This window comes from Osmia bicornis, chromosome 13, assembly GCF_907164935.1.
Source record: "Osmia bicornis bicornis chromosome 13, iOsmBic2.1, whole genome shotgun sequence".
In the NCBI taxonomy this organism is placed as follows: domain Eukaryota; kingdom Metazoa; phylum Arthropoda; class Insecta; order Hymenoptera; family Megachilidae; genus Osmia; species Osmia bicornis.
The window spans coordinates 4522743-4537183 of NC_060228.1; the positions used below are offsets into that span (position 1 = coordinate 4522743).

Sequence of the window (14441 nt, forward strand, 5' to 3'; positions counted from 1 at the left end):
TTTCGCGATAACTGATTGCGTGAAAATGTCGAAACGATGTTAACGCAAACGATGGAAAAATAAATCGTTTCGCTGATGTAAAATATAATTTCACGTTTTTCCCACGGGAATACTGGGAACCGGGTACGGTATATTCGGTCAATGCAAGCTTTTACCTGCGAAACGCGGCGTATCGAATGTAATTTGTGCAAAAATTGCAATTTTTTTCGAGCATACGATTTTTCCTTTTATTTTGCGAATTTTATACAGGATGTTTCTAGATTAAACAATCAAATTGTGTAAGTAATTTTTAATCATTCCATGGGACCACGTTTACAACGCGTTGATATTCACAATTACTTGGAAAATTAATTAATTAAGAGGCCGTGGATATTGTATTTTGTAGAGAATTTTTAAGAGCACCGTCGCGTTTATTCTGTTGTTTATCAGACTAGAAATGCACCGAGTGCTTAATTCGATTTTTCAACGGTGTCGGAGTTGCGTCGAGTAAATGGTAGTCGACGTTTTGAATTGCAAAAACTTTTTGAAAACCTAGGTTTATATCACATTTTATCTTACACTTTTTATGCAACTGACACAATTTGTTAGTTTCATTTGAAAACATCTTATATACACCTATGAGCCTGGGAGAATGGTCGAGGATGCTTTTAGGAGATTAATCACATCCGAAAAGGGTTTCCACATTTTACTGGTACATATGTACTTAAGTGTGTCTGTGTTGGTGTGTACGTATCATATGTATTTTATCATTTCTTTCTCACATTTCACTTGAGATAGACGCACGAAATTTTAAATGAAAATTTAACCCCGATGGTCCACGTGGAAATATATTCAACCCTCCATCGGCCAGATTTTCTGTATTTACAAACAGTAATTCGTTTCGAAACACAATATCAATGTTCTATCATTTTATAAAAAATAAACTCGTTACATTAACAATGGTGCACTAAGAAAAATGTAAGGATTCATTACGTCAGAGGTTGTATAGAGAGTTAAAAATCGTCCCGACAATTATCCAGTTGAATAAACAAGACCGGTGGCTTAATCGAGTCGCTCGTTTATCGCTGAACAAAAGCGTGGAACCTTAACCCCCGCGGTTAGGGAGATCCGAAACGCGTTCGAGGCTGGTGATCTCCGAGCGTTAGCCTCGCTCGGAGATCGCGAAATTGAATGAGAACCGCGCGACGTGGACCTCGGCTAATCCGCGTGAACCGGGGAAATGCGAAATATGGAAATCAGAGACGCGGCAGACTTTCAGCCTGAAAATAATTAAAACGATTCTCCGCGGATGGCGGTTTACGCTGTGCGAAAAGCTGGTCGCGAGTTTTCGGTCGAAAAGCAACGGATGAATTCCACCTGGATATGCAAATTTTACATCATTCTCTGCTTTTCAATTCCGATGAATGTATATGGAGAAGTAGAAAAGAAAAAAAAAATGAAAAGGGTGTTAAACATTTGGAAAATTGCGATGAATACAGAGAGACGGGAAATTTCGTGCGTCTTATCGAAAGAGATTCATTTTGTTTTACATTTCATTGCGAAGGATAAGGACGATCGTTTCGATAAATTTCTTTCCTTTTTTTTTTTTTTTTTAATTTAATCATTCACACGATACTCCACACGCTTTTATTCAATACACGTACACGAACGGCTTCTGTTTTTTCTTTGTTCATTGATTTATTTTAATATTTACACACTCAAGCGGCAGGCTCACATGAACGCTCGATGGTCCACGCTTTCTAGAATTTCAATCGGATCGTTTTCCTCTCTCCTTCTATTTCTGGTTTACATTTCTGTTTGTGTTTAACTTGTTAGCTTTCACGAGCGATTTCCAGAGCTTTTGTATTTTTCCCCCCTTTTCAACTGTATTAAATTCGTGATCACTGACGAACTGTACCGCTCTCCTTGGTTAAACCGTTCGATCCGAAGCACCTAATTAATCGTCACACTCGCTGTTCGTATACATACTTCGAGGAATAATGAAACGATAAAACTTTATCGTTCTCCGCTGTTTCAAAATGTTAATCAGGAAAATTGAAGTAAGGAGGGCAGTATAGCGAACGCGATAATAACAATTTGTATCCGTTCTCGCTATGTTCTCGCATGAATTTAATTAACATCCGGAACATCGATGAAAACATTTTTCCTATAATTTAAGGTACGCATTTGTCGCATGATATCAAGGGTAATATACGATCTAATGAAATATTTTCCCAAGAATTTCTGACAAATTTACGAGACCGAAATGTTCGATCAGCATTCCGATATTAAAGATACGATACACAAGATAATATTTAAGTCAGAAATATTTCGTATCGTTTCTGTAGCCATGGCAACGAAAGTCGGATATAAATTAAAAGGGAAATCTGTCGAATTAAATCGGATACGAAGTGCTGTCCAAAAATTTCAACCAGCACGACATCGGTTTTAATCTAATAAATTCACCGGAGAGGGAAAGTCCGTGCGCGATCTAGGTCATGGGATTCGAGCTCTGCTGTATTGCTATACTTGTAAATCACAACCAATGGAGTATTAGTTTAATAACTAGATGTGTATATATATATATAATATATTTATATGTATATGTTATACGTATCTAGCGTAGTGTTTCTCTCGATCGGGCGACCAGGCCCAATTATAGAATAATTTCATATTTATACACAGGGTGTTTTTAGAAAAAATTGTACACCATGAAAATTAGATTTCTCAATGGAATACAATCTTTTTTCGGACAACCTGTATAATATCGTCGTACCGTTTCGTGGATCGAGGTGCAGTTGCTCGTTGACCAAAGTAAATGAAAAATTAATGACTAATTTCCTGATGTGATTATGAAGATACAAAAATAGATTAAAAAATATCTGATCAATCGTATCAATGATATGGAAGTTCAGTAAGGAATGTACAGAGAAAGATTTCAAATAAAAGAAAGGGGTGACTATGAACACCCTGCGTTTCGATCCCCGAAACTAATCTTGAAAATCAACCTGCGGATACGGATGTACAAGTAAATGTAATGTATTAATGTAATATATAACGCAGTACAATAATACAACTACCGAGATTCCCATCCAAAAGGATCACCGAGAACACTTTGCGACCCCGACGTTTTCAAAACGAAGAGAGAACCCTATTGTTTAAGGTGTGGTTCGTGTAAATCGCAGAAAGTAATTAGATACTGCAAACGGTCGCGTTAGAGTGTCAGGGGACGGTTTCGCATTCTAATGGCCGACGAAACATACGGTGCACCGGCTCGAATTAGCCGAAATGTAAGGTAAAGCCGTTCTTGTTCCGGTCGTTTCGTGGTTAGAATAGTTTCGTGAGACACGAAACAGTTGGAAAATCAAACGATAAAAGAAGTGGAACAGACGTCGAGCGATTTGAAATTCTACTCTGATACAACTATTCATTTGCATCCCGGCTAATGAGTACTTTCAATTACTTCAAATACATTGTAGAACATAATAAAATAGTCGTTGATTAACCGTAATCTATAAAAATTTGCGAAAGTACAGAATACCCGTCGTTAACAGCCCGATTACTAGGCGGCGAGTAGTACGAGTCAGGCATTAGTCAGACCTGCCAGTAGCAGAGGCGAAGCGAGTGAAATGCGGGCTATTGTGAATTGTCAGGACAATTTCCGGTTAATACACGAAGGCATCGTTTAAAAAACTTTCTAATTGCTTTGCAACGTGTAATTGTTTTCGGCTCCTTCGGGCTTGTTCGTGACAACTTGTGAAACCATCGATGAAACGTTTTCTTTTCGAAGAACATAAAACGCGATTTCCGGGAACAAACTTTGGATATTCTTTCTTATCGTACCGAAAATATATCTGTCGTGTTGTTCAGAAATTCGGGAGTTTGGAAGATTCGACGCTATGGGACGAGAATCTAATCCAAAGTTAACCGAAATTTGGGAATATTTCGGAGTTGGTTATAGGAAGTTTGCAAAGACGAAATATTTGTGTGTACACAGCGATATCTGAAGAATTTCTTGACTCTCGGTCCAATTGAAGTTTTAATTAGGTAGATAATTAGCAAGCAATGTCTCAAGAATGCGCTAATTGCCCGAGCTGAGATTCACTCTAATTACTTTTCACGCCTGTATTAGCAAATTTTAGTAAGTTTCAAATCAATTTCCCACTGATACTATTCAAACTTGGTTGAAAATTTATTTCCAATCTCTATTTTGGCACGTTTCTACCGTTCTTCCGTGGGGAGAAAATAAAATGAAGAGGGAAAATATTCTGGAATACATAGTTTCGATGCTGGTATCCAGCATTGATTGCGAGTTTTTTTCTAAAAGCACGTACGTTCATAGGGGTATACGTGTGATTGAAATTTCATATCGTCAAAAGAAACATGAAATAAATGAAAATTGAAAGCCTGATATAAAAGGATATTCCAAACGCCTGTGCAACTTGCATGAAATAGTATCTCCTTTGGTGAACATAAAAAAAATATTGAACAGTTGCTTTGAAGTATCTCACGTATCAAAGCAGAAAAGGAGAAACCCTTTAATCGTTGATTACTTAGGACGATCGTTCGCTAACTGGATCTATACGATCTAAATGGAAAGTATAAAATTTGCAATAAACGTTTTACCCGAGCTCTCGTTTTACGACCACTTCGGAAGAATGTAAAGTCCAGGTTCAATTTCAGTCTGGTACTCCGTAATATTCGCTGTCACCTTAACTCTCTATGTATAGAGAGAAAGAAAGGGCTTATTATGCAGTCCTGCTAAATAAAAGAAAGAACTTATTTAGCGCGAAACTAGCAAAAACCAACCCTTCAGCCTGGAACTACATAATTTTAAAATGAAATTAAATAAATTTCAAATAAATTTTTTGATACAAACGAATAATTACTCTTTTCTGTAAAAAGAAAAAGATAAAAAGAGACACTTGAAAGTTATATGACCACGTAAAGAGTTAACACAGTTTGCTATTGTAAATGGGTACGTAGAGGGAATAAATTTTTCTCTGAAAGACGAACAAGAGAATAGAACGGTAAGAACGTTGGCGAGTAAAGATATAAAAGTAGGAAAATTTCTCGCGAAATTTTTCAGCAAAAGAATTAAAGAAACGTTGAGAAACTCGAGGTCGGCTTTAACGTCCAGTTAAAACTATTCAAGCGTCCCGTTTAATTCCCTGTTGGATAGGAAACTCGGTGTCGCGAGTTGGACAGTGCCACGAATAAAGTAAGGTTTCATTTGTCTATCCTAATAATTAAAAATCTTGTGTTGTTCGTAGCACGGCTACGAACGTGTTCTCACAACCTTATCACAACCTTATTATAGAGTGCCCTGGTGACGAGGTCGAGTATCAATATCAGCTTCTCCGTTCACAGTGTCCTCGGGTTAACATCTCTCCCCCATTTTTTTCCCTCGTTTTTCTATTTTTCATATATATATATTTCTTTTTATTCGATTTGGCGTGGCACTCGAGGGGACGGCAAACGCGTCACCTATTCCCTCGTTGATCGGTAACGACTCGTTTAAATTTCCCGAACTCGCGCTTCAATCGTCCATCGATAGGAATAAAAAACCAACGATACGCGATTGTTTTCGATATTCAGTTACTGGTATCGATTCTTTGCCATTCGTTTCGTTATTCGACGGCTGAGTGATTAAAATTTGTTCACGATTTTTGTCTCGATTATTCGCCGATTGATCGTAAGCTTTCAGACTCACATTTTGTCGAACGTTGAAGCGCGAGGAACGTTATTTCTTTTTTTTTTTTACTTTTCAAGTAGAATGACTGCATTCTGTGCACGATTCGTGTCGGTCTAACTGAGTGTCGATGAAACGAACACTGGAGGCGACTTAAAATGTAATTTTATACAGAGACATGCACACGTTCGCATGTCGAGGATCTTTCTCCCTTTGTGTACGTGTAGCTGTGTGTTCGTGTTTACAGATTCGTCGTATTCTCTTTGTTATTTAAATATTCACAACCATAATGCTTGCGATTTGATAACGAACGGGGTAGGTCGTTTAAGAATACGCCTCTCGCTCGTTACCGTTGCTAGAACGAAACTAACAAAACGAATTGCTCCTAGGAAAATGAACGTTCTCTCGAGGAATCTTTGAACTCGACCGCCCTATGATTTCCACGGGAAATTAAGGGACAATCAACGTGGTTGTCGATTGATCTGAAGGATCCATTAACGACTAATCGCGCGAATGGAAGAGTCGGATTGAAGTCTAATGAATCGAGCTAAATTATCGCACGAAAACAGAGAAATACTGTTCGTTCAAAGAGGTCGATTTCGACGTTCAAAATTGGGTCGATTCAATTACAGGGATTATCGATTCCGGGTTTCTATTATTTATACAAACGCGTTAGAAATTAAGCGAAATTATTGCGCGAAATTAGTGAAACGTGTATATTCAAAATCCGGGTTGATTTGGTTAAAGGATAAATCGTACCCAGTTCTGCGAAAGCAGAATTTCATATTTTATAATACTAATTGTATAAAATTAACGAATCGTTGAAACCTTTCTGACGATACAGACGGAAGCATTAGAGATAATTTTATTGCGTGAAATTAACAGAGTGCTGATATTTCGGAAACGTTGATTCTCAAAGAGAGAACCTTGACTCGATTACCCAAGGGACTCCCACCGATTTCCAATTCGTTATCTCTGCGGCCATGAAATCAAGGCATTTAACTGGCACTCCGAACTGAAGGTTCTTTGAAGGAAGAAAGGAAGGTTGAACATCAAGGAAACTGACGGTCGACTTCAAACAAAACGTTCTTTCACGAACGCTACTCGAGAGAACGATCATTGGCTATCCCGAAGGAGGGTAACCGTTCTCTATTGTTCCACGAGAAAATCCCCGCTCGTTTCCTGTCATTAAGAGAGCAGAAAACGCCTTCTATCCACCTATGTCACGATCTTAAATAGCTGCGATACAAGTACGGGTGCGCATACCATCTAAAGGATACGGTAATCTATCATCTAAAACGTCTTAACAGGAGTCTTGGTCGATTTTCGTAGAAAATTCCTATCCGTAAACGTGTGAATTGCTCTGCTTTCATTTAAATTGCCGGCCAGAAGAATCGTGTTGCCCTTTCGGCCGATCGTTCCATCATTCATCCATTTCTTTTTTTTTCTCTCCCCCTTTCCCATGAAATATCGAGCTCTTTCGATTCCTTGCGAACCGGAAAGCGATTCACTGTATTCGCAAGTTTCCGGTTCACGACGATATAATGGAGGAGGGAAAAAAGCGTGGAACGAGGAAACTCGAAAGTATTTCCACCGATCAAATATCACCGAGGTGATATTTGAATTCTCCTTTCGACGCGAGAACACTATTTCCACGAACGTTCTTTGGAAAATGGAACGATCGACTCGATGCCAAACCCCGAACAACTTTTCCAATATGATATATACACCACCCGTCAAAAGTATGGGATCATCTCACCAATAAATTTCAAATTCTATTCACGACCTTTTGAGCCGCGAAACTTTTTAATGCACGAATAGGCAAATCAGAAATATTAATTACAAAATAAAAAATATATGAAACAGCAACGTGCCATTATAATTTTATCCATGTCCTTAAATTTGCAAATAAGAAATTTAACATATTTTTTATAACTTACGTTATGGAAAGCAATTCTGAATAAAATGGTCCCTGCTTTTGACCGGCACTGTACGCCACGTGAATTCAAGGCATCGAGGATCGTTTCTCCTTTCATTACGCACGATCGAATTCTAGAAGACCTAAGGATTACGTTTTCACGCGAGAGTACGTCGCGATCTTAAAAGTTGCATTGCGATAGCAGTGGATTTGATGCCGCGACAGCGGAAAGTCAGAACTCTCGTCAGATATCGCGTGAAAGCGTAGTCTAAGAGGTGTTAATCGCCGATGGAAAGAAAGGTAGACCCGTGTTTCTCGTGACCGGGAGAACCGAGAAGACGGGGGGAACGATCCGAACGGCGAACGTCGACAATCTAACCTGGTGACTTCGTTTCCTTTCTCAAGATCCCTTATCCGCGTCCTTGTTTCCTTCGTTAACCCAGGCCACGATTAATGGGGCAACTTTAAACGGAACGACCTTCGCCGTTGTACACGCGCCCTGTGAGAACTCTAGCGCGAAATTAGACTATCGTGTTCACTGTGTTTCACAGCACTTAATCTCTAACCACGATTTCGATACTCGTAGCCAGCCTCGTATTCGTTATCCTTCCGGAAAAGGGTTACATGGGGATTAACCGTTCGAAATTACACGCACGCACACTACATACACACTTCCGATTGATCATCATCCCCCATCGTCGTCGTTGATATTATATTTACAGAATTCTCGACCGAGCATGGGACACGCTCGGCGAAGCTCGTTCGATTAAAGTTTCTTTAATATCCTCCAGCTCCGAGTCGTTTCATTTTTTTACAAACTCGAGATCCATCCGGTGTCCTGGGATCGAGACGATCCTTGAAATTAGTACGACTTCCGTGTGTTATCATCGAAAACATTCGAACACCCTTCCTCGAGAAATTCCGATCGAACCGAATAACCATCTCGACGCCTCGCGGCGAATGGAAACGGAAAGGAGAAACCGAGGAGCAGCGTTTCCCACGAATTCGGAATGATATCAGCCACCCGGCTTCCTTATTTTTCAACGTATACGCAGCAACCTTCTGAAAGCCCTCCTGTAGTCGAGATTGAAGATCGTGTAGATGAGCGGGTTCAAGGCGCTGTTCACGTAACCGAGCCACGTGATGAAGTAGACCATTCGATCGGAGGGGCAACAGGCTGGACAGAACGGCACGATTACGTACATGAGGAAAAAGGGTAGCCAACAAACGACGAACACGCCCATGATCACTCCGAGTGTCCTCGCGGCGCGTCTCTCCTTCGACAAAGAGATCCTTTGTCGTTCCTCGATGAACTGGTAGACGGTTGTGGTGGTGGCTGCGGTTCCTCGACCGCTCGCGGCACGTCTCGAGGAGGTGGTCACCGTGGCACCACCCCCTATCGTTACCTCGGTCGGTTCATCGTCGATCAACGAGGGTTTCGCGTGCGATCGCGGCGTCGATCTTTCGTTATGATTCGTCTCGGAACTTACGGATTCCTCGGCGTCGTCCACCTCGCGATGCCTGGTGGATTGGACCGTGTTCAGTCCGCTCTGTCTGGCACGTTCGCGAAGTCTTCTTCTGGTAGCCAAGAAGATCTCTAGGTACACCAGACTCATCAGTAGCAACGGTATGAAGAAAGATCCTAACGAGGAATAAATAACATAGCCTTGCCTTCTGGTCAACTGGCAAGGTGTTCCCGGTTCCAATTCCTCCGGCCAATCGTTCCAACCGGCCAAAGGTGGCGAACTGATCGCTCCAGACAGTATCCAGACTCCAGCTATCGTCGCCAAGACCCTCTTCAACGTGCGTTTCTGAGCGTAATTGATCGGATCGGTGATCGCCCAATAACGATCCAAAGCGATCGCGCATAGATTCAAGATGCTGGCAGTGCAACAGAGCACGTCGCAGGTCAACCAGAGTTTGCAGAGATGTATACCGAAGATCCATTTGCCCAGAAGTAAGTAAGCGACGTTGAACGGCATCACCAAAATGGCGACCGCTAAATCGGCCACGGCCAACGACACGATAAAGAAGTTCTGCACGATCCGCAGCGGTCTATAGGTGAACACGCTCAGGATCACCAACGCGTTACCCAACACCGTAGCCAGTACGAGGAAACCGAGTGTCAGAGATGCTGCCGCGGCTTCCCAGACCGGCAAGTTTGAACCTGTTTCCTCTTCCGGTGGACCGCAGCCTGTTACCTCGTAGTCCTCGGTCATCGTGCCGCCCGATTCGCTGCCCGAATTCATGTTGTCCAGGCTGGACCCTGAAACAATAGCAGCTCGTTAGCGAAGGGATCGTGAATCGATCTGATTAATCGAACGTCGATTAATTTCACGTAAACCGGTCACCGCTAACGCGCTTAGTTTTCCTTTGGGAAAAAGGGAATGTAGAGGAAGGAATCGGTACTCTATTCAACACTCCAGAGTTACCGTGTACCAAAACTCGATTTAGTATTCCGTAATGCCAACTAAAGTTTGGAAAATACTCGTAGTTTAAAAAAAAAAAATTACTCGAAACGAGAAGTGGTTGATTGCGAAAAAGATCGAAATTCAGTGTCGAGTTTTAAAACGATCGTTTGATTCGAGAGACTGCATATAGAATAAGGGGGAAAAGTCAGCGACGAATTTAAGTACCACGTAAATCCCGGCAGCATGTTCCGCTTTTACCGAGTCCCTCTTCATCCTCATCCACTTGTTTTATCCCTCGACACGATGCAGGATTTTACACGCGATGGGTCAAAGCGATTTGACGCGGTACCAAGATAATCCTCGATCAACGATATCAGAACGCGGCTGATAACACCCGTAAATCTCTAACTCGCTCCTTTATCCTAGTCAATTTTCCGTTATCGCCCTGCGTTACGTTTAAAAGGTTTTTCTTTTTCTTTTTTTAAACTGTTCCATTTAACCGGATGAAATGTTTCTTTAATTTTTTTCAAGTTACAATACAGTGTACTATAAATAAAGTTTTCAAAGATAATTCTATTAATAATGTTGCGTGTTCCAGGAAATATAGGTCGTCAAAGTGTTAACTACAGCCGGACATTAGTCTCCGTGCTCATTCCATAATGAACGACTATAATCAACTTTAGCAGCGAAAGGATTAAAGAAGACAAACGTTCGTTAACGGTAGGAATAATCCTAGCCGGAGAAGTGATTAACTCGGAAAACCAAACAGCAAGACCGCAAAATAACGCGAACAGAAGAAGGGAAAAAGGGAGTTTAACCCGTAGATTTGTTCTCAGAGGATGCGCTGTTGGAATAATCAGATTTAATCCAAAAACAAAAGGATTGAAAAGGGACGATTGCAGGTACGGTGTTTAAGGGCTGAGGATTAAACGGCAGTCGGCCTTGTTTCAACGTACGGCTATTTCCTGCGACTTCGCCGTTACAACGAGCTTTCCACGAAATTCCCAACCACCATATCGAGTCACTCGGTCTCTCTGTTTATAGGACGGAAATTCCGTGGCAATTCGACGGGACTACAGCCCGATAAACTATTTCTATACCGCTTTACACGCCTTTACCTTACTATGCAATCTCTGGTCGCGCGATATTTGACCGCGGGTCATTATAAATTTAAATTAACAACGCGGAACGATAGGAATTTTTGAATAAAATGCTCGACCACCTCGTGCCAACTCGTTGCTCCGTGTTCTTCCGTAAGAGAAAAAGAGGAAATTAAAAAAAGGAATTCTTGAGCGAATAACGTGCCGCTAGACGCGTTGCTGTTCCAGGGAATCGAATTGAAACGGAAACGGCTTTCGTGTTTTAAGCAATCTTGCTACGTATCAGAATATAATTCCTTGGAAAAGCTGTTGAACGATGTGAAATTTTTATTTCCTTTGTTTGCCGGCTGATTTTTCTGCTGTTAGCAATCTTGCCCGTCTGGAAACCTAGTTCCATGGAAAACTGATGGATAACGTTAAAATTCTCCAAGTAATTTTCTTCGAACTTAAATATTCACTAATTGCATTCTGCTATCGTATATTTGAAATCCTGATTTGTTTCGTGATACCAGCGAATCTTTGTTAATAATGATCTAAATGGGAACGCGGGGATGTGGCCTTCCATTTGTTCAAATTAGGAAAATTCGTTCCGACATTAAGATCGAGGATACGATATAACGGAAAACGTTAATGGTTGTGTGTTACGATTCGATCGATATTTAAGATGGAGATTTATTTTGTACCCATCTTGTTTCCTCGTTAAAATACACTTATGATCATAATAAATAAAATAAAAAATATTAAATGAAAAAGTGTACGTTTGCGTGCATTTATCAAGTTTTGTATATCGAATTGTTCGATACAGAATATTTGAAATTTTCACCAATATTTGTATGTCTTGAATAAATGTCACCTGGTGGTTATATAACATGTTTGCGATCATTATCAGATAAAAAATGAACATGTACCAAATTGTACGTTTTAATCATTAGCAAATTCATGCATACGTGAAAATCGTAGGTGTGAAACTTTGACACCTCGAGTATTTTTCTATTTTACCTATGCATGGAATTTTCTTTTGATTTATAACAGTATTACAAAGTGCCTTATGTTTCCCTAAGCATTTCTACTACGTTCCTATATAATACCCTTCTTCAATTTATGGTAGAGTGCAATACAAGCTTTGTAACACGGTACTTGTGAATAAAACATTTTTATTTCTTACGTTATTTCCCCAAGAAACACATCATACACGCTATTATCAGAAGTACCGTGAAGTTCACATTTCTCTAACTGTTCCTGTTACCATTCTGCATAGAATTTTCATTCGATTTATAATAAAATCGTTGTAACATACAGACTTTGTAACGCTTTGCTAGCGAATAAAATATCTTTTATTTCTTACGATGTCTTGTGAATTCTACCCTTTTTCCTCGGTTGTAGAAACAAGCGCGAAAGAAACACAGTTATTCCATCCGTGTTTCGCCGATAGAAAAGCAGACAGTGTTGGAGGAAAGCGAACGCGGGTCGAGCATCGTTCGTACGGAAGCGCGAACTAGCATAGATAAAGAAATTCGTTTTTCTCGCTTCTCTCGGGCACCATCCGTGGAATTCGAACGGATAAGAGAAAACGGATAGAACGGGAAACGTCGTTCTTGTTTCCCGGAATCAATGATCCAGGGGGGAAAAAGCGACGCTTCGCAGACGGTACGTACAAGGCATTCGAATTCAACGAGCTCTTTATCCCAAAATCGTTTGCTCCTCGAGTACGAGACGAAGGAAAGGAGGATGGGCGAATACGGTACCATTATCGAGGCGAACTCGTACTCGAACGGTAAGGTACAAGTTTGCGTTTGAGGATCTCCGAGCTGTGGCACACCATTAGCGAACTTCTCCCTTCCCGATTCGTCCGGAAATGTCAATCGATTCAAGACGCTCGATTGACCTTTCACTTTCATGATGAATGTAAGAGAAGATTGCCATCTTTCATACACCAACCAGGTTCGTACATCTCGAATATCGTCGTTTAAATAACTACGAGAATCTAGAACGGATCTGTACATCGTACAACCTGGTCCATTCCATCGATATTCTATTTAAAAAGGTTTCGCTATCCTAGCTGTACATTTGTACCATTCCTTGATAAAAGCTGTTCGACTGTCCTCTGAAACATAGTCAGGAAAAAAGGTATCGAAAACCGTGCACTTTGCATCGTTAACGCTTCGAAATCGTCTTCGAAACTCATTCAAGTTCGTTTAGAAAAAGCTAGCCAAAGGTACGGTGGCGTTTTTCCCAGCAAGAAATGAACCTCGAGGAAGTCCAAGTGCCGTGCAAACAAGACGGCGCGCCGTTTCGTTGTCCTCGTAATTTTTAATACCTTCCGCCCGCCTCTTCTGTCCTACCCTCGTTTTTCGACGAGTAAGATCGATTTTCCCGGAGACTAGACTTGCCTCGTCGAAGGACGGGAGTCGACTCCGTCGAACCGTTTTCCCGATCTGGTCGTCGGAGCTTGGACTCGCGTCTAATGGGATTGATTTAATTACATTTTCTTTTTTTTTTCCAGAAATGGAATCGATTTGATTAATCCCGCCACGGATAAAATCAAATTTCCATATCGAACAGACTGATATCGACTGACTCGAGATTCTTATTTTTATTTTATTTAAACTTCCCTCGTTTATGGAAATGAAAGTTGGATAAAATGTTCCACCCTCGGATGTCGCAAAGGAGAGCTTTATTCTATAACGTTGGCAAACTTCCACAATGGGCTAGGTTAAACGCATTAACGAGATGTTGGTGGAAGTAATTAACCCTTTGCCTACGGTAGAACCAGACGTATAGCTGTTCCTTTATACACTAATAACTCTAATTAGTCTGTACAGTGCTACACGCTTCCCGCAATTACAGATTATACCCTTAACGCTAGTTGCGTTAATTCGCTGCGGTTAAGATTGAAAGATGATATCGTGGAAATCGTTCTCGCAAATATTCCAATTGTATATCGTGTACAACGGAGCGATTGTTGCAATGCTCATACCTATCCTGGAGCAACGATGCGACTGATAGACTGATCAGACTTCGAACAGTGAGCAAACAATCGTTCCTGGTACGAGGGTGTGCAACGGGTGGCACGAGGAGAAAAGGGGAAATAGAGAACTAAACGGAAAAATAAAACGATGAAGAGAATAGGGGAGGAAAAAGTGCACGGCAGCACGTGAGATCAGGGACGTGAAAGAATCCGGGAGTAGAAAGGATTGAGCGAGAAGATCGTTGAGACACTGCGACTCGCAGCGAATACTAAGCATCCGTGAGCGTATCTCGTGCGAGTAACAATTGATCGGCGATAAATCGCACGGAAACTCGTAGTCCCGTGAAAAACCAACGATCCACCGTGAATGCAA

General features: G+C 41.0%; 1 protein-coding gene across 1 annotated transcript in view; it reads right to left on the reverse strand.

The window, feature by feature from the left end:
• Positions 1 to 633: 633 nt before the first annotated feature.
• The window catches only part of LOC114880164 (tyramine/octopamine receptor-like), a 47398-nt gene continuing 33590 nt past the window's right edge, over positions 634 to 14441 (reverse strand). Inside the window, exon 3 of the mRNA XM_029195866.2 lies at positions 634 to 9855. Coding sequence (XP_029051699.1) covers positions 8630 to 9838 — 1209 coding nt within the window. The 5' untranslated portion in view covers positions 9839 to 9855 and the 3' untranslated portion in view covers positions 634 to 8629. The remainder of the gene's footprint in view (positions 9856 to 14441) is intronic.